The following is a 25373-nucleotide window of genomic DNA, read 5'->3' as shown; positions in this document are numbered from 1 at the left end:
GATAGGTGAGAGGCTTTATTGAGAAAGCAGAGACCCCCTATTCCCCCTTCTCCCACCCGGCCCTCCCCCGCATCAGCTCTCCATCTTCTCCTCTTCCTCAGGGCCAGACTTGGATGGCGCTGCCGGTGCTGCCGAGGGCTCCTCCGAAGGGCTGGCTGAGCCGGCCTCTGGTGCTTGGCTGTCCTTGGCCGGTTCTTCTGGGGCGGGGCTGGGCTGGGCAGGGGCAGGGGTCTTGCTGGAGGACCCCTCATCTGAGCTGCTGTTGCCACCGCCTCCTTCCTTGCTGAGCAGCTCCTGCGGGAAAGTGACACGACGACACCCGTCAGACCGGACATGGGGAAAAACCACTGGAAGCCACGTGGAGAATTTTAGACAAATGTGGTTTTTTTAACTGAACCGGATTTCGAGGAAGGAACCTGGTTTTTGGCTGGGAAAGATTGCAATGACGGCATCCAGAATTGGAGTCAATGGGGCAATTGTTTTCACTCAGGACATCAAGCATCCAATATATTCCATTAAAAGAGCCAGCTTGATCTAGTGATTAAGGCATCAGACCAGACAGCAGGAGTGGTGAGTTGTAGTCTTGACTGAGCCATGGAAGCCGGCTGGGTGACTTTAGGCCAATCGCCAGGAGGCTGGGAGTTCCAGTCCCGCCTTAGGCACCAAAGCTGGCTTTGGGCCAATCGCCAGGAGACGGTGAGTTCTAGTCCCCGCCTTAGGCCTGAATGCGGGCTGGGCGATGTGGGGCCAATCTCTCCCAGCCCAACCCTCCTCACAGGGTGGTCGTTGTGGCGAAAAGAGGAGGTGAAAGAGGTGTTGGCTGTGCCTGATTTATTGGTGAAAATAACAAAAGGCAGGACAGGAACTAAAATAAATAAATAAATAAGTTCAAAGAGAGGGGTACCTTGGTGGGCCAGGGTCCCTCCAAACTGGAATCCAGCAGGGAGCTCTCCCCTCCAAAACTCTCCTCCTCCTCTTGCATGCTGATGAAGATGGTGGGGGTCTCAGTTTCGGGCACATCTTCTGGGAGGTCGACCATTTCTTCAGCAGGGGGAGGGGTGGGGGGGCCAGCAGGGCGAGCCTGTTGCTGCTGCTGCTGCTGCTGCTTGAGTTTCTGCTCCTCTTCCAGCTGCCGCTTCAGGGCCTTCTCCTGGGCCAGGCGCAGGGCGATCATGTCCTGGGACACCCGAGGCAGCAGAGGCTGGGGCTCCGCTTCTTCCTGTAGATCCAGCAGATTTGGGTTTAGGATCCGCTAAAGCAGCTCTTCCGAGAATCCAGCTGGCCTGAACCATTCGGGTAGTTTAAGAGCCCTGGTGGCTAGTTAGAATGGAACTATAGGTAGTCCTCAACTTAACAGTTCTTTTAGTGACCGTTTAAAGTCATAGAGGCACTGAAAAAAGTGACTTATGGCCGTTTTTCACACTTAATGACCATTGCAGCAGCCCCATGATCAAAACTCGGGTGCTTGGCAACCGGTTCGCATTTATGATAGTTGCAGCGTCCCGAGGGTCACGTGATCTGCTTTTGCAACCTGGGAAAGCCCGACTCACTTAACAACCATGTGACTAATTTGATAACTGTGATGGTTTGCTTAACAACCGAGGCAAGAAAGGTGGTAAAACGGGGCAAAACTCAATTAGCAAATGTCTCACTTAGCAACACAAATTTGGAGTTCAACTACGGTTGTTAAGTCAAGGACTGACTGTATTGCAGACTAATTCTGCCCACCGCCAGCAGTTCAATTCTGATCGGCTCAACGTCGACTCAGCCTTCCATCCTTCCGAGGCGGGTCAAATGAGGACCCAGATTGTTGGGGGGGCAAGAGGCTGACTCTGTAAACCGCTTAGAGGGCTGTAAAAGCACTGTAAAGCGGTATATAAGTAAGTGCTATTGCTCTTCCTTCCTTCCTTCCATCCATCCATCCATAGTTTGCAGTGGTTAGAATGCAGTATTGCAGGCTGACTCTACCCGCTGCCAGCAGTTCAGTTCTGACCAGCTCAAGATTGACTCAGCCTTCCATCCTTCTAAGGTCAGTAAAATGAGGACCCAGATTGTTGGGGACAAGAGGCTGATTCTGTAAACTGCTTAGAGAGGGCTGTAAAAGCACTATGAAGTGGTATATATGTCTATTGCCCCTCCTTCCTTCCTTCCTTCTTTCCTTCCTTCCTTCCATCCATCCATCCATCCATCCATCCATCCATCCATAGTTTACAGTGGTTAGAATGCAGTTATTGCAGGCTGACTCTGCTCACCGCCAGCAGTTCAATTCTGATCGGCTCAAGGTTGACTCAGCCTTCCATCCTTCCGAGGTGGGTCAAATGAAGACCCAGATCGTTGGAGGGCAAGAGGCCGACTCTGTAAACCGCTTAGAGAGGGGCTGTAAAAGCACTGGGAAGCGGTATATAAATCTAAGTGTTATTGCTAGTTTAATACCAGCTGCATCTCGGGAGCACGTCCCATGCTCGGCCCTCACTTCTCTCTAGTACAAGGGTCTCCAAACTTGGCAACGTTAAGATTTGTGGACTTCAACTCCCAGAATTCCCCACCCAGCAAGCCAACCATTCCACAAGTCTTAAGGTTGCCAGGTTTGGGAGAACCCTGCTCTCGTGTGATCGCTGCTTTCATCTGAAAAACATCCCCAAATGTGTACATTTAACAACAGGAAAGAACCGCATCAAACTGCAGGCCGACAGGTCTCTGTGAGCCTATCCAGCACACCCAAGTCAATGGAATTAAATGTACAAAAAACCGAGATGTGCAAAGAAACGTTTAGGATCATGAAAAAAAAAATGGCTGAAATGGCAGGAAAACATAGAGAACAGAAATTGGATTTCAGTGGTAAGAAACCCTTTTCTAAGACTGTTCTGGTAATTCTTTAGCTCATGTGGACAGAGTCCTTTAAGGCAGAGATCTCCAACCTTGGCAACTTTAAAACTTGTGGACTTCAACTGCCAGGGTTGGGAGTTGGAGTCCACAAGTCTTAAAGTTGCCAAGGTTGGAGAGCCCTGCTTTAAGGTCCAGAAAGCGAAATCCTTTTTTAAAAGAGATTTGGCTTCTGTCCTTTGCCAAACTTTGGCTTTCAAACCAAAACTGAAAAGCAAAACCAAAAAAGAATTTTCTTTTCTTGTGGCAGTTTTCCCACAATCCCCTCTTCCCTTCCTGCCCTCCTAATGCCAAACTCTTGCCCTCGGCTGCTGCCATTCAGTGCAATCCACGTGTGTCCAGTACAACCCCTTCCCCCCCATCCGCTCTCGCAGTGCTGACCTCCCTCTCTCTTCTCAGGGCCTTCGTCCTGGCCGGAGCAGGGCCCCTCCCTTCTTCCAGGGGCTGGAGTTCTTTGCCTTCCGTTTCCTGTTTGTTGGTGGCTTCCAGGATGGCCATGGTGGAATTGGGGACGTGGGCTTGCTGGGGGTAAGAAGGACACCGGGTCAACTGGCCGGACTTAAGGCAGCCAAAGGAAGGTTAGTTACGTATCAAAGACTCCGAAACACAAATGCAAGGTTATTCTGGGTTCAGCTTTTAAATTAACATCTCGGCATAGATCCACTTCTGTTGAATGCCTAATTCCTACATCACTGTCTTATGTCTAAAGGTATTTACCCATATAGTAGGGGGTAATTATTACTACTATCCTTGTCATCTTTCCTATTATCTTTTCCTATCCGTATCTATCACTTTGTTGTTTTGCATGTACCGAGAGCTTCTGCACCAGAAACAAATTTCTTGTGTGTCCATTCACACTTGGCCAATGAAGAATAATTCTAATTAATTCTAACTCTCCCTCTAACTCTGATCCAGTTCTGTCCCAGCAACTGCATTTGGGAATATATATTTTGAGGCAAACGGGCTCCCAGGTGCCGAGGGATATATTTTGGATTTTTATTCGGTCTTTATCAAATACACGATGCCCCTACCTGATGTGGGGTGAAGGAGCGGACATGAGCCAGCAGAGGCTCTCTCAGCTCTGGGCACTTTTCAAAGACAGCACTGAGCTGCTGTGGGGGTAACTGGAGGATGACCTGGAAGGACTGGGGCTTCGTACGCTGGCAGCACTTGATGAAGCCCTCCCAGACTTTGGGGTACTTCCACACCTGGAGAGGAAGCAGAGTTCAAAAATGTGGCTGAGCAACTTGAGTCATCCATCCCATCCATCCATCCCTCCATCCCTCCAATGTGTTGCCGCCCATCTTATCACAGGGTTACTCTGGGTGGCTTACAATATTAAAAAATAAAACTATATAAATAGTGCAAAACTATAAAAATGCAAAACTCGATAGCTAAAAGATGGGGTGGGAGGGAATAAGACGAGTGGAGGGGAGGTGGGATCTGATATTAATCTATAAGCTACCTCCAACCTGAAGCCCCTCCTTTGGCGCCCTGAGATCTTTAGGCTCTTACAGAATGCCTGGAGGGTTGGAGTGGACCTTACTGGGGTGGGGAGGGGGAACCCCCACCCAATTCAATCCAATGGACTCTGGGTGGGGAACAATACCGCAATTAAAACCATAATTGGGCTTCAGGAAAATAATGGCCTTTTGCCCTACAGGCCATCCTTGGCTTTCAACCGTCGGTTTACTGACCTTAAAGCTGCAACAGCACTGAAAAAGAAAGTGACTTATGTCCAGTTCTCACGCTTATGACCACTGCAGCATCCCCATGCTCACGGGGGCAGATTCTGGGGGTTTGGCAATCCATGCTCACAATGGTTGCCCATATCCTGGGATTGCTCTCTACAGCCCACCTGGGGAGCTCCTGACAAGCCAAATCAAGTCATTTAAGGGTGGCGATTTGCTTAACCGTGGCCAAAAACCACTTTGCAAAACGAGACACAATTCACTTCAGGACTGCCTCGCTTGGAAGTTTTAGGCTCCGTGGCGGTTGTAAGTCAAGGACTCACCTGTGTGGTTGAAATCCAGCTTCTTAAGGACCCCAGGCTCTCTTCCCTGCCCCCCCCCCAAACTCACCTGCTTCAAGATGAGGCGCGAAAGGATATTCATGACAAAGCCGCCCAGGCGGGGGTACATGGTCAGTGACTGGATGACCGTCCGCATGAGGAGCATGGGCAGAGGGTTCTGCTCCATCAGCTGCTGCATCACCACAGCCAGCACCTCCGAGGTGTAGACGTTGTGCTCAGCGAAGCACAGGTTGGTCGCTGCGCACAGGGAAATCAAGGAACGTGAGAAAAGGAACTGCTCCGAAAAAAATAGGAGAAGGATGCAAAAGGGGACCACGCGGGTCAGAAACTGTCAGTCCTTTGATGGGCCTCCAAGAAACAGGAGCCCCAACCCGGATGTTAAATAATCTTTAGATAATTCTGATCCCTGTCAAGGGTAGGAACTCAGAAACCCGGACAAATGAATATAAAGGTTTATTGCTAGGGAGAAGAATCTGAATGGCCCAAGCAAAATTGATGTAAGTAAAAGCCCAAGGAATTCAAGGTAGACTGAACAACAGATTCAGGGCTGATGACATGTTTGAGTCTTCCCTCCCTCGGGCTCAGCCTGCTCATCTACAGTACCATTCCCCAAATCTTCAATTGGGATAACTTCCAGACTTGGGATAATAAGTCCAGCCTCTTCAATTGTGATAGCTTTCTCTGTGGTTTCCTGCCTGAGCAGGGGATTGGACTAGAAGACCTCCAAGGTCCCTTCCAGCTCTGTTATTCTGGTTGGTTGGTTGGTTGGATGCACGGCAAGACAAGAGGTGAGAGACGTTTGTGTATTTCCTTGAGAGGCCAGCAGCCAAAAACCTAGAGCTACAACAATGCGAGAATTCCAAGGGTCGACCGACTCTGTACGCTACTGGATATAAGGGTGGCCTTGGAACCTTCCTTCCAATCCAGCTTCGAGTAAATCGGGACACTTCAGTCAATACGGCCTTTGGAGTTCTGGGAGTTGTAGTACCCACCCAGGTGCCCCTTGAAGGGAACTGTGTACCCCTCTGTGATGAGTTCAACTGATCTAGTGGAAGGGGAGCAGAAGCCCAGAGGCAGCCAACCTTTGATGATGGACTTCATGTCACACTTGGTGGAGTCGATGTTGTGCAGGGCGATCAACAGCTCCCCAGGATTGAGGGGGGAAACCGTCGAATTTCCTTCACCTGTTGAAACGACAGCAAAGAGAAATTAGCCAACGGAGGTTCTCCAGAACCCCAGGGAGCAGCCCATGACCAACCAGTCCGGGGATCTCCAACCTTGGTCCCTTTAAGACTTGTGGACTTCAACTCCCAGAGTCCCTCAGCCAGAAGTCTTAAAGGGACCAAGGTTGGAGACCCCTGAACCAGACGACGAAGCTACTGGGGTCACTTGTTCGGTTTGACACCTTGAGTCCTCCTCCGTCACTCCCTTTCCCGACCGTGGCAACACAAACTCAAGATCGGGAGTTTGCTGTCGGGAGGGGTTCCTACCGTGTTGTGTTCCCAGGAGCCGGTTAAACACTTCCTTCACCACGATGGGATTCAGCTTGATGAGTTTGGGCAAAGCCTGGATCACCTCTTTCTAGAAAGGGACGGGGGGAGGGGGAGGGGAGGAGAGAGAGAGAGGGAGGGAGGGAGGGAGAGAGCAAATGGGCCGTGGTTAGCTCTCCCTTTTTCCTCTTCTTCTGTATGTCTTCAGAGGGCGTTGGCTTCTCTGCTATGGCCTCACGGGACAGAGAAGTCCCGGTCCTGCAGGCCAAGGGGCCCCGATCCCCTATTCAGTGAAGTAAGACGCTAACAGAGAATACAGGGAGTCCTCGACTTGCAACCGTTCATTTAGTGACCGTTCGAAGTTACAACGGCACTTAGAAAAGCGACTTAGGACTGTTTTTCAGACTTAAGACCGTTGCAGCCTCCCTGTGGTCACGTGATCAAATTCGGAGGCTTGGCGACTGACTCCTATTTAGGACGGAGGCAGCGTCCCGGAGTCGCCTTCTGCGACCTTCTGACAAGCCAAGTCAATGCGGAAGGCGGATTCGCTTAAGGACCGTGTGAGACTCACTTCACAAGGGCAGTCATTCCCCTAACAACCGTGGCACAAAGGGTCGTAAAGCGGGGCAAAATTAATTGAACAAATCTTTCACTTGGCCGCAAAAATCTGGGGCGCGATCGTGGCCTTAAGTCGAGGACCCCCAGTGATGCCCCTTAAGGTGGCCTCACGTAAGAACGCAAAGGGCGCAACAAAAAAGCCAAAAGCTGTGATTTGATGCTAATGCCTTATTTTACTGCAAGAGAGCAAGTCGGAAGTCGATGTTTCTGTTTCTTTTCTTTTCTTTTCCTTATCCTCCGTCACTTCTCTTCCTCCCCACCGTTTTCCTCTTTAACTTTTGTATCTTATTTTATCTCACAATTCAATAAAAGTGTTAAGCCAGGAAGAACGCAAAGGCTACCTTTTCCAAGCCGTTGAGAACCGGGATGAGGAATCGGACATCCGGGAGCCTCTTGTTGTAGAGATCTCGAACTCGTTTCACGAGCTCTGGAGAGGGAGGAACTGCAGGGGGAGAAACCGCGTGGCCTTGAGTAGCCGCCGGAGAGCCCAAATGGCCTGGGTCAAGTGGTCGGGAGTCCCCACCTAAAGACCACCTGGCAAAGGCGTACCTTTATCGGTCAGACTATGGAGGCAACGGGTCACCAGAGTCTCGGCTCCTTTGGGGCAGTTCTTCACCAGCTTCAGCAGCTCCTGAGAGTTCATGCCCATCCCACGGATCTGGAAATCGGGGAGAGTAAGCAACGGGGAAGGAGAAGGGAAGGCGAGAGGGTGGACCTCTGCTGACTCACCGGCTGCTCGATCACTCTGAGGATGGTGCGCTTGATGTCTGCAATGGCTTCCGTGTAGACGGAGGCCAACTCGTGGATCAGCTTGTGGTTTTGAGGAAGGAGGGCCAAGTAGAGGTAGAGGCAATGCTTGATGGTCTCCTCGGTCCAGGGGGCGGCCACCTCTGCAAGGGAAAGGAAGGTTGAAAAGGAAGAGGCTAGGTAGCCATGAGGGAGGAGACAAAGGGAGGGAGGGAGGGCGACTGTTGGGAAACACCTGCAAGAGAAAAGCAGGCAGAGCTGGGGGAGGCAGTCTCAAATGCATCGTAAGCCTAGAATTGTCACGTTCCCACAAATGGTCTAAATCAGGGGTTTCCAACCTAGGCAACTTGAAGCCTGGCGGACTTCAACTCCCAGATTTCTGGGAGTTGAAGTCCGCCAGGCTCCAAGTTGCCAAGGTTGGAGACCCCTGGTCTAAATCCAATCCTTCTTGAATTCCGTTGATCTGTATTTGGCCCCATTTGGCCCCAATTTAGGGTCAACAGAATTGAATAGGGGTTGAATTTAAAAACCGTTCACGGGATGTAATGATTCTAGGCTCATGACATGCTTAACTCTGCCCCCAGCTCTGCCTGGTTTTCTCCTACAACACCCAGCCAAGTAGAGGGCAGGCCGCAAGTGGGGAATTAGCCCCGAGTCCATGCGCAGCTGCAAGATGGTCCAGAACTGACCACCTCCTTACGTTCCATAGAACCTGATCGATCTGTCTGAAGGCTGACAGTGTGGGGAGATTCCTGTATAATAGGTAGAATGTAATCAAGTAGCAAGCTTGAACTTTACAGGTGTAGATCTGGTTATTTGTGCCTGAAGGCGACCAAGGCCCACTGGAAGATCTCCTCGTTGGGACTCGTTACCTGTATCTTTATCGGCACCAAAGAGAACAGAAGGGGGGTTGGGGTGGACCAGCAGCTGCAGGTAATTCAGGGCAAATTTCTCCACATATTCCCGCAGGTGGTCCTTCTCGTACATCCGCTTAATGAAGAGGAGAGCCTGCTGACGAACCTGAGACGGAAGCACAGCCAGTCCTGATAGGGTCATTTTCAAATCCAACAAGAAACATCAAGGTCATTTTATTTCTTCTACTTATCTTATTTATATCTCGCTTTTATTTTATTTTTACAAATAACTCAAGGCGGTGAACGTATCCCACACGCCTTCCCGTTTTCTCCACAACAGCAACCCTGTGAGGTTGTTGTGAGTTTTGCCCCCCCCCCACATTTTAGAACCTTACTCGTCCGTTGTTCAGTGAATGACTGCAATTGTTAAATTAGTAACGTGGCCGTTAAGTGAATTCTGGCTTCCCCACTGACTTTTGCTGGCCAGAAGTTCATAAAAGGGGATCACGTGACCCAGGGACACTGCAACCGTCATAAATGCAAGTCAGTTGCCAAGCATCTGAATTTTGATCACATGACCATGGGCACACTGCAACGGTCATAAGTGTGAATAATGGCCCTAAATCTTTTTTCAGTGCTGCTGTAACTGAATGGTCAGTAAATGAACTGTTGTTAGGTCGTGGGCTACCTGTATTGGAAAATTTAGCATTGAAATTGTTAAGAGCTGTACCTGAGATATTTTGGCCCAGGGCAGGAGACTCACCTTGTCCTTCTCGTGGGAGCTGAGGTCCAATAGAACGTGCAGGTATTCAAACTGCCTGGACGGGCGCTTGAAGATCAGATCGCGGAGGGTCGACATGCCCAAATATGTCCGGCTCTGCAAAGCAGCCCAGAAGAAACCAGCAGGATGTGTTCCGATCCAAAGGTGGAAGGAAAAAAAAATCTCATGAATATTGTTACTAGGTTCAAAAATATTAATTTTCCCAACTTATTCTTTTCTTAGGGCCATAAATATTTAGGTGTCTCATTCCAGACTATTGAAGTCTGTGGACTTCAACTCCTGGCTGGCTGGCTGAGGAATTCTGGGAGTTGAAGTCCTTAGGTCGTAAAGGGGCCATAGTTGCCCACCCTTGATGTAGCGAAATGGTGAGAGATAAGAATATACGACAGGTAGTAGTCCTTGACGTACAACAGTTCATTTCGTGACCAAAGTTACAACAATGCTGAAAAAAGTGACATGATCATTTTTCAGAGTTACGACTTTTGAAGCATCTCCAATGATCACGTAATCAAAATTCAGATTCTTGGCAACTGGTTCATATTTATGACTGTTGCTGTGTCCTCTTTTTGTGACCTTCAGACAAGCAGAGCCAATGGGGAAGCCATATTCACTTAACAACGGTGGCAAGAAAGGTCATAAAATGGGATGAAAGTCACCGAACAGCAGAACTTTTGGGCTCAGTTGTGGTCGTAAGTCGAGGACTACCTGTATCGACTCATGTATTATTTCTTTATCCTACATAAGGAATTTCCCTTCAATTTTTCTAATGTAAGATTTTTCATTACATCCGTTAGAAGAAAAATTATTCCATTCTTCCAAATCTTTCTATGAAAGATTTATTCTTCTGGAATGCCTGAAGAAACATGTTAATTTCCCCCCCAAAATGATGGGTTTGAGTCTTTTTTTTTTAAATCCTAGATTTAAAATGATTAATTTTTTAAATTAAAGTAATTTCTCAAATTAAATTAGGTTTTCAAGAGGCTGGACAGGCATTTGTCTGGAATAGTATAGGGCCATGACAGGTGGCACACAGGTAGCATGCAGAGCCCTCTCTATGGGCAGGTGCGCCGTCGCCAGCTGCTCTTCTGGTTACCGGCATGCATGTCAGCTGGTCTTCGCGGACAGGGCTTCCCTCTGCACGACCTTCCTCTCTGGTTCCGCTCCAGGTTCCAGAGGCAGGCCAGGTGGAGGAGGAGGAGCTGACACGGCCTCTTTCCTCCGACCCCTCCTTCTCCCTGGCAACGCCCCAAGAGCCAGCTAAGGAGGATCAATCTTGGCTAGATGCAAGGCAGCGACGCCAAGGGAAATGTGCGTAGCAAAGGAAAGGGAGGGGCCAGCCCAGGGAGTGCTGAGTCACGGAGCCATACAGGGTATAAAAGTGGGTGGAGCTGCCATTGGGCTTCGTGATGGACAAAAACTGACTTTTGGAAACTTTGGCTGCTTTATTGCGAGACTAGGGAATTGGCTTCTGGATTTCTGAACTCTGGGTTCCTCCAGCAACGGACTGCAGTTGCACTGAAGAGATAGGAGGACTTCGTTGCCAAAACTGATATCTATAGTAGGAATAAATTGCTGGCAAATATAGTCAGCTCGCGTGTCTTTTGGGTTGTGGTTGAGGGGGACAGAACAAGCAGGTTCTGGAGAACCGGGAACAGAAATTTTGAGTAGTTCTGAGAACCAGTGAATGCCACCTCTGACTGGCCCCAAAAGTGGGGTGGGAATGGAGATTTTGCAGTATCCTTCCCCTGCCACGCCCACCAAGCCACACCACGCCCAGCAAGCCACACCCACAGAACCGGTAGTAAAAAAAATTGGATTTCACCACTGGGTGGCTGGGTTACGGTCTTGGAGACACACCTCATCTTCACAATACTTGCGTATGACCTCCAGGGCACTCTCCGTGATCAGGGGGGCTTCGAGAACCACCTTGGTGAAGATCCTACAAGAGAGATGATGGAAGCAAACCCAGAGAGAGTCGAGAATTTAGAGCGAACGATCAGGAGAAGATGAAAATAAGCCATTCTTCCATGGTAACAAATGAGCTGCACCATTTCAGCCAGCAAAACTTCTCGATTAAAACAGAGGCCGCCGGAAACGGGGCTTTTAAATTATCCATGTACATGGATATCATTCTGACTAGGAGCCCTTTCAAATTCATTTCCAAAAGACATTTTATCTTCCAACAATTCTTGCCCCTCCAAAATAATTCTAAGACTAGGAGGAAAAAGCCAATTTAGTCTTGTGGTGGAAGCACCAAGCTAGAAACTGGAAGACGGCGAGTTCTAGTCCCACCTTAGGCGTGAAAGCCAGCTGGATAATATTGGATCAAAGACCAGGAGACTGGGAGTTCTAGTCCCACCTTATGGGTGGCTTTGGGCCAGTCTGCCTCTCTCAGCTCAAATCACGTCACAGGGTGGTTGTTGTGGGGAAAACAGGAGGAGGAGGAGGGTGTGTTGTATATGTTGAGTTATTTATAAAAATAATAAAGGCGGGATACCAATAACCAAATCCAGCTGTTTCTTGTGCCAGTTTCCAAATCTTCCAACACCTTCAACCTGAGAGATTTCCTAAAGCTTGGTGGCAGCTCTAATTTAAGAATCCTGCTGGTAAGATAAAGATAAAGATAAAATGGAGGGGCCCCCATCGCCGTTTCCATCCAGCTTGCTGGCTCTGCAGGGCCAAAGACTCACCCATCCTTCTGGTCGGGCTTCTCCTGCAGGCCGGACAGGAGACCGATGAGACACTCGTCGTAGTTGTTGAGGGAGCCGGTGGGATATTGGCTCAGGTAAGCATTGTACTCCTGATAGAGCCAGGCAAAGGCCAGGTCCAGCCGGTTACGGATGTCATCCAGAATGAAGGCCAAGATCTCCTGCTTCAGAGGGACCTCAAACTGGGTCACCAAGGAGGAAAGGATCTTCACCCGGGCCTGGAGGAGGGAAGGCCGGGCTGAGGCCAGGAGAGTCCACCACTGGGGTTGCCCCCTCGACTGACCTCAGCGGGCCCAAACCTTTCCTGCATGGGCGTGTGTGTGTGTGTGTGTGGCAGGTGTGTGTGCACAGCTCCACGTGTACAAGCGGCAGGTGCCCTCACCTTCCCCTCGTTCAAATGGAGCTTTGCACGCAGGCAGGATGCTTGTGCTGGCACGCGAGGCTCCTCTCGCACGAGCGGCAGGCTCTTTCGGGCACATTTGCAAAGCTCCGCTTGTCCGAGCGGAGGGCCCTTGTGCTTGCGCACGAAGCTCTGTTCGCGCAAATACAGCCTCCCACACAAGAGCAAGTGCCCTCCTCTCGTCTGAGCGGAGCTTCAAACATCTGCGCCTGCTTGTGTGCCGCTCGTGCAAGTGGAACTTCACAGACGTGTGCTTGCCCATCTCCCCTGCGGCCCGGGTTCAAACCCGTGGGTTGGGGACCCCTGACGTACGTGGGCCGCCCCACTGTAAGCCACAGCCTTCTCAGAGCGCAGGATCCGCTTGACAGCTGCCAGTTTGAGCTTCTCCTTCTGGGCGTCCGCGAGAGGCTTGATCACGTCGCTCAGGCGGAAGATCTTCTTGCGGCCACTGGCCCCTGCCAGCCTGGAACACAAGCACAGGAAGGCCGGCGTTTGAGATGGGGCAGGGAGGAGGAGGAGGAGGGGGCTTCTCCCAAAGGCAGGGGGGTCGCGTTAGGAGTTGCCATAAGGGTAGTTGTACAACTGTCCGTTTAGTGAATCGTTTGAAGTTACAATGCCACTGAAACAAGTGACTTAGGACCATTTCTCACACTTACGACCGTTACAGCATCCCCCATGGTCACGTGATCAAAATTCAGATGCTTGGCAACTGATCCATATTTATGACGGTCAGTATTCCCTGGGGTCACGTGATCCCCTTTTGTGACCTTCTGACAGGCAAAGTCAATGGGGAAGCCAGATTAAATTAAACTAATTTAACTATTGCAGTGATTCACTTAACAACTGTGGCAAGAAGGGTTGTAAAATGAGGCAAGATTCACTTAACAAATTTCTCTTAACAACAGGAATTTTGGGCTCAGTTGTGGTCGTAAGTCGAGGACTACTTGTTTTGGTAAAAATCCCATCCGCCCACCCATTATCTATTTATCTCTCCATGTCTGTCTGTCTGTCTGTCCATCCATCCATCTACCCACCCACCATCCACTTATCCAATTTCTATAGCTACCCATCTCAAGCAATGACTTTGGGCTGCTTATAATTCTAAAACTATAAAAACCATTAAAGCCTCCCAAAATAAATACACACAGCAGCTGAGACCCTTGTCCAGGGATCCCTAAGCCCCAGAGGCAGGGCCCTAAGCACCTTCCGAACCCCAGGCCAGGACCTTCCACACCTTAGGCCAGCCTCTCGTCTCTCAGGAATCCCACGTGTTCTGTATTGCCAAGTCTCTCAGATCCCATCCTGTCGGGGCTGTCATGGAGCATTTCTGCTGGTGCTCACCTTGGCTGGGTGGAAGGAATGATGGGTTCCGGGCGCCGCTTGGCCTGTGGGATCTCCGTGGAGGGAGAAGCTGGGCTTGCAGCTCCCACCACAGAGATGGCTTGGCCGAGGTTAAGGGTGGAAAGGCGTCGCTTGATCAAGACGCCTTCCGGCTTGGGTATCTTCTCTCCTTTGATGGCTTCCTTGGCCTGTTTGATCTGCTCCACTCCTGCCACGGAAAACGGGAGAGTTAACAGCTGCCATTAGAGCAGTCTTTCTTCCCCAACTTCGGACAGGTGGACTTCAACTCCCAGAATTCCCCAGCCAGCATGACCCCCAGGGATTACGTGACCTCAGGGCACTGCAACCCTCATCAATGTTGAGTCAGCTGTCAAGCATCCGAATCTAAATCAGGTGACCATGGGGATGCCCTGAGGGTCATGAGTGTGAAAAGTGGCCGTAAGTCACTTCGGTCACTAGGCAAAGTGTTGTAATTCAAAGACTACCTGTACATCCCAATGGCCAAGCCTCTGAATTTTGATCACGTGACCCTGGGGATGCTGCAACGGTGGTAAGTGTGAACAACGGTCGTAAGTCACTTTCTTCAGTGCCGTTGTGACTTTGAGCGATTGTTAAACGAAGGGCTGTAGGAGGGGACTGCCTGTAACTCACATCGTTCCTACAATTCCCTCCCTGCCCGGCCTGTGCCAGGAGCCATGCGACTCCTCCGAGGCTCCCTTAGCAGACCTACCCGGCCCCAGGCCACCTGCGGTCATCTGAGTGGCCATCAGCCGCGCCAAGTGCTTGATCTGGACTTCAGTCCCAGCGGATTCCACTGGTGTGTATGTCGCTTGGAAGGAGGCCGGCATGTTCTCTGGGAGGTAGACCATGCTGATCAGCACCTGGGAGTGGAAAAACAGCCAACGGGAAGCACGCTCGGTCAAGGAGAGGCTCCGAAAGTCAAGAATGGTGGGAGGGGAAGGGAAGGGAAGGGAGGGCATAGGAGGGTTTGGGTTGGGAGGGAATGGGATGGGATGGCATAAGAAGAGGTAACATTGCCATTTTCCTATACAGGTAATCTTCGATTTACAACCAACATTTGTGTTGTTAGGTTAGATCTGTTAAGTGAGTTTTGCCACATTTTACGGCATTATCTTGCCACGGCTGTTAAGTGAATCGTATCAATTAATAAATTAGTAACCTGGTTGTTAAGTGAATCTGGCTTGTCAAAAGGTCGCCAAAGGGGAAATCCCAGGCGCTCAGAACACTGCAACTGTCATAAATATGAACCAGTTGCCAAGATACTATATGGCAGGAATGTGTGACAGAATCTAGTAGTGTAATATAATGTAGTGGTGTAATCTAGTATATTTAATCTATCTTTTAAATTTGCCGAACTGCTTTCCCCCCGAATCCACGACTAAAGCGAGAAGCATATCAACCCAACACCAGCAGAGGGAAAATTGTTGATTGTGGTCCCAGAATAAGATGCTTCGATCCGTTTTTTTCCAGGATAGGATGGCTGGCTGGGGAGTTCTGGGAGCTGAAGTCCTCAAGCCTTAAAGCAGCTGCCATGGTCGGAGATCCCTGCTCTAAAGCAGCGTTCTAGACTTCTTTGAAATCAAGGGTTTTTCTCTCGGGGGGGGCAGAAAATGCTCACAGAAACACCAAGAGCTGGTTTAGCAACTAAACCCCAAGAATACCCACCAAGTTGGCCACGTTATCCGGAGTCAAAAGAGGCTGCAGAAACTCGGCTGTGATGTCAATATCTGATTGGGTGCAGCTCTGAATGGAGGGTTTGGGGCTGGGCACCCCCCCCTGCTCCAGGTCTTTGTCCTCGTCATCCTCCTCAAGGGGAGGCTCTGCAACCAGGAGGAGGAGAAAAGTTGTACCAGGATGAACCTCAGTCTTCGGTGAGAGAGAAGCCCCCCCCCTCCACCTGCAAGGCCTCCCTGCCCTTTCAGAGACCGCTCACCCATCTTCATTTTTTTCAAGGTGGGGTCGCTCTCGTCGCGAGGGCGTTTGCGTAACTCCTTCAGGTTAGGCATATTGCGGGTGATTTCAGCCTGCTGGGTGCCCAGGTCCATCAGGAGGGTGGTGATCTGGGCCTGGAACTCAACGGAGGCCGGGTGCTTCAGGACGCTAAGCAAGTGGAGCTTGAGGTTCTTGCGGACGCTGCTCACCTGGGATTTGGCCAGCGTGGGAGGGAGGTTGGCTGCCAGGAGGACAGAAGAGTAAGCAGGTGAGATGTCCGGAAATGGGAAGGACGCCCTCAGGTTCCTCTCTCAGGAGAAATAGGCCGGGGGAGAGAACTAGAGGGGGCTTAACTGTTGATAAGGTCACAAGGCTAATCAATCAATACTACTATTACCAGAAGAGAAATAGGGACTTCTAGTTCACCCTCTTTCATAGTCCCTCTTTGGAGCGGGCTAAGACAGCCAACTGAAACAATAACATTCAACGTAGTTAAAAGAACCAAGGATCAGCCTACAGCTGAATTGATAACGATGCCATAATAACAATGATCTCAAGAACCAAAGAATGGCTACTTTCTAAGAGGACGCCGCAGATAGTCCTTGATTTACAACCACAACTGAGCGCAAAATTTCTGTTGCTAAATGCAGAAATTGCATAGTTGTTTTGTCCCATTTTATGCCCTTTCTTGCCACACAGTTGTTACGTGCATCACCGCAGTTGTTCAGTTAGTAACATGGTCGTTAAGGGGGAACTTCCTAACAGTGAGAACAATGAACCTGTGGAAGGGTTTGCCTCCAGAAGTTGTGGGTGGCTCCAATGCTGCAGCTTTTTAAGAAGAGGGTGGACAACCATTTCTTCAAAACGGTCTGGGGTCTCCTGCTCGAGCAGGGGTTGGACTAGAAGACCTCTGAGGTCCCTGTATAATAACTCTATTATTCTACGTTCTAGATCTCTTGAAGTGTACAGCCAAGCCGCTGATGCAGTGACTCTGGCTGGCTTACCGTGCAGTGTCTCGTAGGCCTGGATCACCTCTGACATGAACATCGGCCGCTGTCGGGCAATGGAGGCCAGGGAGCCCAGGGCTGCGGTCAGGTTGATGCTGGAGATGGCTGGGTGTACCATGAACTTCAGAAGCTGCTCGAGCGCTGCCTTCCCCTCCTCCCATAGGGCATCTGGGGGGCGGGGGGGGGGAGAAGAGAGGGACTTAGTAGAAATCAAGTTATAAATTGTTACCTGTCAGGCCCCAAGAACCAAGGACACCTAGTGACTCCTTAAGCAGACTTCTTTATTATTCCATGCCGGTAGACAGAATCTTGTCACACTAAAGCAGCCTGCTCCCTCCCCAAGCCTATATTTAAGAGAACTGTTAGGGAGGAGCTGTCTTCACTCTCTTTCTCTCTCCCACCAACTCTCTGAACTGAGTTGTCTCTTTGCTCCTCTGGAATGCAGCCCCTCCTTCCTGGGAATCCGGCTCATGGCATTCCATCACACGTGCATTATTCCGCTTATGAAACCTGTACCCTGCCTTTCCTAAAGCAGCACCTACCCAACACTCTCCATCAATGGGATTTCCACAACAACCCGGACAGGTAAGGGTGGGCTCCTGTGAACTTCCAAATCTCAGAAAGTCTTCAAATCTGGCTTCCCCAGTCCAGCGTGTCTCAACTTTGGCAACTTTTAAGACGGGTGGACTTCAACTCTTGGAATTCCCACATTATCTTAAAAGTTGTCAGAGTTAGAAATGACCCAGAGATGGGCAATGAATTTCCCCAAGAGGCCCCATGACAAACTGGGATTGCTATGGAGAGTCACCACCACTGCTCGTCTGCAAGACCGGGTAAGGACAGTCAAAGGGCCGGATATGCCCCATGGACCATAAAATGCCCAGCTCTGCCCTAGTCCAATGCCTTAACTAACAAGACCACATCTTATTGCATCTGCAGGGTGATCCAGGATCAGAAAGAAGATTCAAATAGGGGCAGCCTTTCCTAAGGGCTGTTTTGGAGATTTGATAGCACCTGTTTCTTTAGAGCAGGGCTGGGGATTGATAGCTCTTGGAATATGGTTGGGACTAGCATTCCCATCTGCCAGGAGCCATGCTGGTTGGGAAGATGGGACCAAATGTCTGGCTCTCAAGCTTCCTTCCTGATCCACCAGGCATTTACCCAGTGGTTAGACCAAGCCAGAAATATGGTTTCCCTTGGACTACAACTCTTGGGCATCCCCCTCTGCCTCTCTTAGCAACAGCACTTTAAGGCTTCTATGCCGCTCCACAGTAATTTACAGCACTCTCTGGGAAGTTTACAATGTCACCAGATTGCAATCTGAGTCCTCATTTTACCAACCTCGGAAGGATGGAAGGCTCTGAGCCCTGTCAGGATCAAACTCCAGGCTGTGGGCAGAGTTAGCAATGCTGCACTTTAACCATTGGGGCTCCTTACTGTATTTGATGTACGTGTGGTCCGTGGGAACCCGGTCGAGGCTAATATCGTTCTCGTGTCGCTTGGGCACCTCCGATTCCGGCATGCGGGGCGAGAGGGTGATGATCAGCCCCTCCACGAACTTGATGGCATGAGTGCGGATCCCGTCGTTGTCAGAATCCAGCAGCTGGATGATTTCGTTGGACATGGCCGAGACCATCTCCCAGCAGGCTTCCTGCATCTCGTTGATCACCCTGGACTTCACCATCCACTGGGCAGCAAAACAAAGGAAGAAAGTCCGTGAGCCGCTCTGCACGCTAGCCGGACCAGTTTAAGGGGGCACAGGTAGAGAAAGGATGCTCGCTATAATCCTGTGCCCTCGTGACCGTCACCCATTTCCCACTCAGGGTTTTTGTGTCCTGTTCACTTGGATCCATCCCTTTCCTCTAGGATGGTGCAAATCTCAGGTTCCACTTTTCCGTTCAAGAAGTGAGGAAGATGTCGGGAAAACTCCCAGTCAAATTGGAAGGAAGGGTCAAGGGAGGCTCTAGCTTGGAGTCCTTGCATAGCTGTAAGCCGTATCTGGTCATTCCCAGGGAAAAGCAAGCAATCTGGGGAGATTCTTGTAACGTAGGCAGGAGACAATAAAGTCGCTGACTTTTCTTATTCACAAGAGGCTCTGCTTGCTCCCCTCTGATGTATGAGTAGGCAAGCTATTTTGGCCCCTGGGGATCAGCTCACCTGCAAGGCCACCTTATATAGCTGGGTCATGGCCAGGATGGCCTTCTTCACCACATTGACATTCTCATCCCTCAGCAGCATGTTCAGGTTGGCAATCAGCTTGAGCAACAGCTCCGTGTCCCGTTTGCTGAAAAGAACAAATGCAAAAATGAATCAAAAGAGGACGAGCCGGAAGTCTGCAAATACAGCCACCACGGAAATAAAAGGAAGCACTTCAGGAACTTCAGGCTAAATGGCCTGTTGCTACTTTGGAAGCACAAGAATCAAACTGGCAAATTCTCCCAGCCTTTCGAAAATGGCAAAAGCAGAGGTTTCCAAACTTGGTAGCTTTTCAGACTTCCGGACTTCAACTCCTAGAATTCCCCAGCCAGCCATGCCGAAAGCCCTCCCTCTGCCTTTTAATTAAATTTTAATATTGAATTCTATCTTTGCCTTTACATTTTGATGTTCCATTTTGATGTTTTTAATTGTTGATTTGTACCCTGCCCAGCATCCGTCTGGGAGGGAGCGGGGCCGATTTCTAAATGTGATAAAATACATAAATAAATGAAAAGGACATAGTGGACTTACCAGGCTTCCTCTATGAATCCGATTACAAACTTCCGCACCTCAACGGATTTGTCTGCCTGGAAAGCGATGATTTCCTACAACACAAAAGCAGAAAAGGGGGAGGGATTTGCTTTCGTGGGTGTTTGGCCTTTCAGTCCCCCCCCCCCAAAAAAAACCACAACTGGTTGCGAGCCAAATTGGAAGAGAGCTCGAGTAATAGACAAGAACAAGCAAGGAGGAAGACTAAGAGCTGAGTCCGGTTCTAGCAGCCACCATCTCCCCACCCCTCGGTTGTTCTGGAAGGGATTATTCAGACCCAACTGGTTGGCACAAATGAACAGAATAACAGAGTGAGAAGGGGTCTTGGAGGACTTCTAGTTCAGGGGTCTCCAACCTTGGCAACTTTAAGCCTGGAGGACTTCAACTCCCAGAATACCCCAGCCAGCAAAGCTGGCTGGGGAATTCTGGGAGTTGAAGTCCTCCAGGCTTAAAGTTGCCAAGGTTGGAGACCCCTGTTCTAGTTCAACCCTCTGCCAAATGGGAGACCCTAAACCAGCGGTTCTCAACCTGTGGGTCGCGACCCTGTTGGGGGTCGAATGACGATTTGCCAGGGGTCGTCTAAGACCATCGGAAATATGGGAAGTATACTTGCGAGCTGAAGAATCGCGCTCCAATGGTTGACTCCACAAGCCAGCTGCAGGCTCTTCAAATCGCTAGCCGAATTCGGCTTCAGGAACGATGAATTAAAAAAGAGAGAAATCTTTGCTCTGATGTCTCCCTCTCAAGCCAGCTGCAATCACTCCCAATCGCTAACCTAATCTGGCTTCAGGTGCGATAAACTTAATAGGGGAGGAGTCTCCGCTTTAATGCCTCCGTCCTCAAGGCAATCGCAAGCAGTTCAGATCGCTAGCCAATACGGCTTCAGGCGTGATAAATTCAAAACAAAAATAATTTTATGGTTGGGGTCGCCACATTGTGGGGAATTGTATTAAAGGGGTCGCAGCACTATAAAGGTTGAGAACCACTGCCCTAAACCATCTGAGACAAACTGATGTACAATCTCTTCTTAAAACTCTCCAGTGGTGGCGCTTATGGGCAGGAAGAACCACAAAGCAGGTACGGTGGAGAAAAGGAGGTTTCTATGAAGATCCTCAGCCAACTCACATCCAGAAAGTTATCTAGCAAGGTAGGGTCCTTGTTTATAATCAATTCCTGGACCTAGGAAAAGGGGGAAAGAAAAGAAAATGAGGAACAATACAGGCAAGCAAGAAGAATCCTTCTGGCACATCACAAAACTATTTGAGTATCCCTGTGTCCCAGCCACGAGTCACACTGATGGGAGCAAAGAGCCTCCTGTACAAAGATTGTGGGAAAACTCCAGGGGGGGGGATACAGCCCCTAGAGATCTTAATAATTGGGTGAAGATTAATTCATTTGGCTCACGGATGCAAAAATAGCTCTAACGTACAGAATTGCCTATGATTTTAATTCTCTAATACAGCATTTCTCAACTTTTAGGATGTGTGGACTTCAACTCCTAGAAAGCTGGCTGGGGAATTCTGGGAGTTGAAGTCCACACATCTTAAAGTTGCCAAAATTGAGAAAACACTGTTCTAGGTGGTTAACTGAAATACACGGTACAGGTAGTTTCTCAATTTACGGGCACAACTGAGGCCATCGGGCTATTCACATAGAAACTGAATTGGAGGAAGTTAGGAAGAAACTAAATTGGAGGAAGTTAGTTTGAGCTGGTTGATCCCAATTTAGGGGAGCACTGTTGGCTCCCCTAACAGTGTTTCAACTGGCTAGCCAGAGAGGGGACCATTTAACTGAAGAAAGCCTGGGTTCAAATTCAAGAAAAGGAAAAAGTTATTTCACTCACTTGTTTAAGGATCGTGATTTTAGACTCGTTGATTATTAAGGCAGCTTGATTCAGCAAATCCACAACCTGGTTATTTAAAAAAAAAAAAAACAGTATCAGGAACAAAAAGAAAATCCAGAGAAGTCTATTATATTTATGGGAAATTAGTGGATGTCATAAATCTTAATAGTTGATGTAAAACAGATTGAATGGAAAAAGAGTTTGACTTTTTAAAAAATATTTGTTTTCTTGAAAACGTGACACTCCGTGATTGATAGAACAAATGGACTGAAGGATCAAAGTTACAGAGGAGAGGTGGGCAATTACGGTCCCTTTACGACCTGTGGACTTCAACTCCCAGAATTCTAGCTGACTCAGGAATTCTGGGAGTTGAAGTCCACAGGTTGTCAAGGGGCTATAGTTGCCCACCTCTGCTATAGACGAAAAAGGGAAGAAATTGCAACAATGGGAACTCCGTTAAGTCCCAACTGGTTTTAAGATGATGGGTTCAGGAATTCAATTTTTTTTACTACCGGTTCTGTGGGCGTGGCTTGGTGGGTGTGGCAAGGGAATGATATTGCAAAATTTTCATTCCCACCCCACTCCTGGGGGAAAGATACTGCAAAATCCCCATTTCCACCCTACTCTGGGGCCAGCCAGAGGTGTTATTTGCCGATTCTCCAAACTACTCAAAATTTCCGCTACCGGTTCTCCAGAACCTGTCAGAACCTGCTGAATAGCACCCCTGGTCCAGACTGAGATCCCATCTTGGCAACATTCAAGCTTCCCATCCTGGGAGTCGTACTTTCTCTGACGTGGTCATGGTGTCGATCTCCGTCGTTTCCTCTCCCGAAAAGAACTGGGAGGCAATGCTCATCCGTAGAAGGCCAGGGTCTCCCACCCCGCTTGTGTTCGCCATGGCTTCCCACCCACGATCGAGTCGACAACAGACAAAATCCAGCCGAGCAAACCGAGACCTAGGAAGAAAGCAGATGGATCAGCTTAAAAAGCAAGCTAGGAAGAAACGAGTCCAGAGAGTAATTTGCAAAGGTCCGATCCTGGAGGTACTGTGGAACAGAGTTTCTCAACCTCAGCAAAGTTGACAGGTACGGACTTCAACTCCCAGAACCCTCCAAACTCCCCGGGATTTCCCAGCCGGGTTGGGGAATTTGCTGAGGTTGGGAAAAACTGGTCTAAAAACCAGATTTAACAAATGGGTATTTATAATTTCTCCTGCTCCATCCAGTCGCTCTGGGTTCTTGTGGCGGTGAGTTCCACAGGGTCACACGGTGTTGGATGAGCCCCTGAAAGGCAGATTGCTTTGGGGAGAGGCTTCCGCTTGTCCTACTGGCTGGGGACGACAGGGGCACATGCCAGTCGGGGATGATGGAAGTACACACTGGCTGGGGGTGATGGGGTCAAGTTGGCCGGGGATGATGGGGGCACAAGGCTGGCTAGAAATGATGGGGGTGCAAGACTGGTTGGATATGTTGGGGGCACAGGTTAACTGGGGATGAGGGGGCTGGCTGGGGATGACGGGGGGGGGTACAAGGTTGGCTGGGGATGATGGGGTACGAGTCCAGAGCCTCAGGAGGCCAATCGCTGACCCGCCCGAGGACCGCCATCTCGCCCTGAGAGCCCCGCAAACGTCCAGCCATCGCAGACTCCCGATCCCCCCCCCCACACCGAGATGACCGCCCCGTCTCGGGGGGGGGGTCTGACACCCCAACGGGCCCTTCCGTTTCCATGACAACTGCTAGGCCTCGTTCAGCGCGGCCTCCTCTTACCAGCAGAGCCGGGCAGCGTCTTTCCTTCGCCTCGGTAAACGAAAACTAATTTCTTGGTTTACGGCCCCCCCCCCCACTTTATTTATTTTTCAGTCAGGCTTCCGCGAGACCCTCATGTCGGCAAGCGCGAATCCCCCTCGCCTTGAGTGATGCGCCCCCGCGCATGCGCGAAGAGCAACGCCTCTTGGGTAGCGTAGTTTGCTTCGGCCGCCCTCCCAAAGGCGGGGCCGGCTCGCTTCTCCCTTTCCATTAAAGGGGAGGAGGAGGAGGAGGAGAGGGACGGTGAGGCTAAGCGGGGGTCGCAAGGCACCCTGGGTAGAGCATCTCTGACGATCAAGTGGCGTCACGCGCTCCAACAAGTCCAGGAGGCGCGGCGTGCAAAGGGTTCTGGGAGGCGTAGTTTCCCCATGAGGGAACGTGCGTCGCCGCGGGGAATTCTGGGGAGTCTGGAAGTGCCTCCATTTTATAACGTTCGGGGAAAATGTGAGGGAAATTGTGCCGTTCTCATTAGGAGGAGGAGGGGGCGCATTATTTTCCCTCAGAAAATATTTCTGACGCGATTAGGCTTGTCCTTTTTAAAAAATATTTTGGCATTTTGTATTTTAACGATTCTTTGAATAAGCTAAAATTTACGTCAAAAAAAAAAAAGGAATATGTCGGACTCATTTAAACGTATTGCCCACAACTGTCGTGAGAAATTGAAATACAAAAGGAAAAGAAACATAAAAATACAAATAGCTGCCTTGGGTTATTAGTAAAATTAATAAAGTCGGGATAGAAACAAAGACAAATAGGTAAATGAAAGCAGGTAATGCAAAAAGACTGCAATATTTGAATTTAAAAAAGTGGAAAGGGTGGGGGAACTATATTTATTTAGGAAAAATTATATAGCCGTCTACTCACGGCAATTGTAGGCGGCTTACAGAAATAAACAGAAGAAATAAAAATAAATAAAATAATAATAAAATAATATCCTGCCCTTCCATTTGTATCCCCAACCACAAGCCATGATTTAGCTATCAAATCAAGCCATGATTTGAACTTTGTACTTAATATCGTCATTTTTTTATCTGGATCCTAAAAACCATATTCCAGATTCTAAATAAGCAGGTAAAAATAGCCATGCTGTCGTCTTAAATAGCACCTTCCTCATCAGAGGACAAAGTCCAGAGCAGGTGTGCACAACTCATAAAAGGGAAAGGGCTGCATTGATGAGCCACTTTGGCCCCGTGGTTAAGGCACCTGGCTAGAAACCAGGAGATACTGACTTCTAGTTTCAATTTAGCCTTGAAACCAACTAGGGGACTTTGGCCCAATCACCAGGAGATGGTGAGTTCTAGTCCTGACCTAGGCGTAAAAACCAGCTGGGTGACTGTGCCAGTCCTCCCTCTCTCTCAGCCCAACCTACCTCACAGGGTTGTTGTGGGGAAACCAGGAGGAGAAAGGTGTGGTGCATATGTATGCCACCTTGAGTTATTTGTAAAAAGGTGAGATGCAAATAATAATTGAGAAATAGTTGGTATCATGATCTCTGGCATTTAGCAATGCCAGAGAGGGTGCTGGCATTCTTGGAGAGGTTTGCAGGTGATTGGCACTATATCTTTCAGGGTATCACTAGCAGATGTGTTTGGCAGCCATGGATTTCCATTATCGGCAGGCTGCATGTAGCCCTGGGGCTCTCTCTTATGCAAACCTGGCCTAGAGGTTAAAACTGTCTACAATTGTTGCAAGATTTATTGGGGGGCTGGGGAAAGGGAAACTAAAAAACAATAAGTAAAAATTTGCTCAAATCTCTCCTAGTCCTGCTTCTGTCCATTGGGTCCAGCCATTGAAAGTGATACCGGAAGTAACCTAAACAAGCAAAACTTAAAAACTGGAAGAAAACTTTTAGCATTTTGCACGGCCCTGAATGTAGATCAGGACATTTTGGAAAGTGGGTCTGGCTTGTTTTTATTTTTCCAAAGAAAAAATCCCCTTTTGGTCCTTTAGAGGGAGGCAGTTCTCCGTTGCTAGATACTCATCCTAGGTTTCTGCAGCAGAGTTCAGAAACTGCTTGAGTTCAGAAACCGCTTGTGGGTGCTGCCAGGCTGGGTTAATAATTGGTGCAGAAGCTCATTGGATGCAACTGTGCTTCTAGAAGACAGCACGGTTCTAATTGTTTTATTTGATGTTGGAATAATCTTGGCATTAATAACTTTTGAGGCA

The 25373-nt window shown here is 49.3% G+C and overlaps 1 protein-coding gene across 1 annotated transcript; it reads right to left on the bottom strand.

The window, feature by feature from the left end:
- SYMPK (symplekin scaffold protein) lies at positions 1-23327 on the bottom strand. The gene is made up of 27 exons (XM_058195394.1): positions 23169-23327; positions 22187-22358; positions 21403-21468; positions 20685-20738; positions 19542-19615; positions 18972-19098; positions 18252-18501; positions 16812-16982; positions 15809-16048; positions 15541-15695; positions 14585-14735; positions 13855-14062; positions 12826-12976; positions 12096-12331; positions 11263-11344; positions 9388-9501; positions 8643-8790; positions 7753-7913; positions 7573-7681; positions 7365-7465; positions 6406-6496; positions 5998-6099; positions 4965-5152; positions 3915-4091; positions 3265-3405; positions 905-1219; positions 1-294 (listed from the first exon to the last, which is right to left on the bottom strand). The coding sequence occupies exons 2-27, from the start codon at positions 22298-22300 to the stop codon at positions 73-75; spliced, it is 3948 nt and encodes a 1315-aa protein (XP_058051377.1). The 5' UTR covers positions 22301-22358; positions 23169-23327; the 3' UTR covers positions 1-72.
- Positions 23328-25373: the final 2046 nt, after the last annotated feature.

The sequence above is a fragment of the Ahaetulla prasina genome, chromosome 10, assembly GCF_028640845.1.
Source record: "Ahaetulla prasina isolate Xishuangbanna chromosome 10, ASM2864084v1, whole genome shotgun sequence".
Taxonomy (NCBI): domain Eukaryota; kingdom Metazoa; phylum Chordata; class Lepidosauria; order Squamata; family Colubridae; genus Ahaetulla; species Ahaetulla prasina.
The sequence above is the reverse complement of the archived record's forward strand: the minus strand, read 5'-3'. Positions and strand labels throughout refer to the sequence as shown.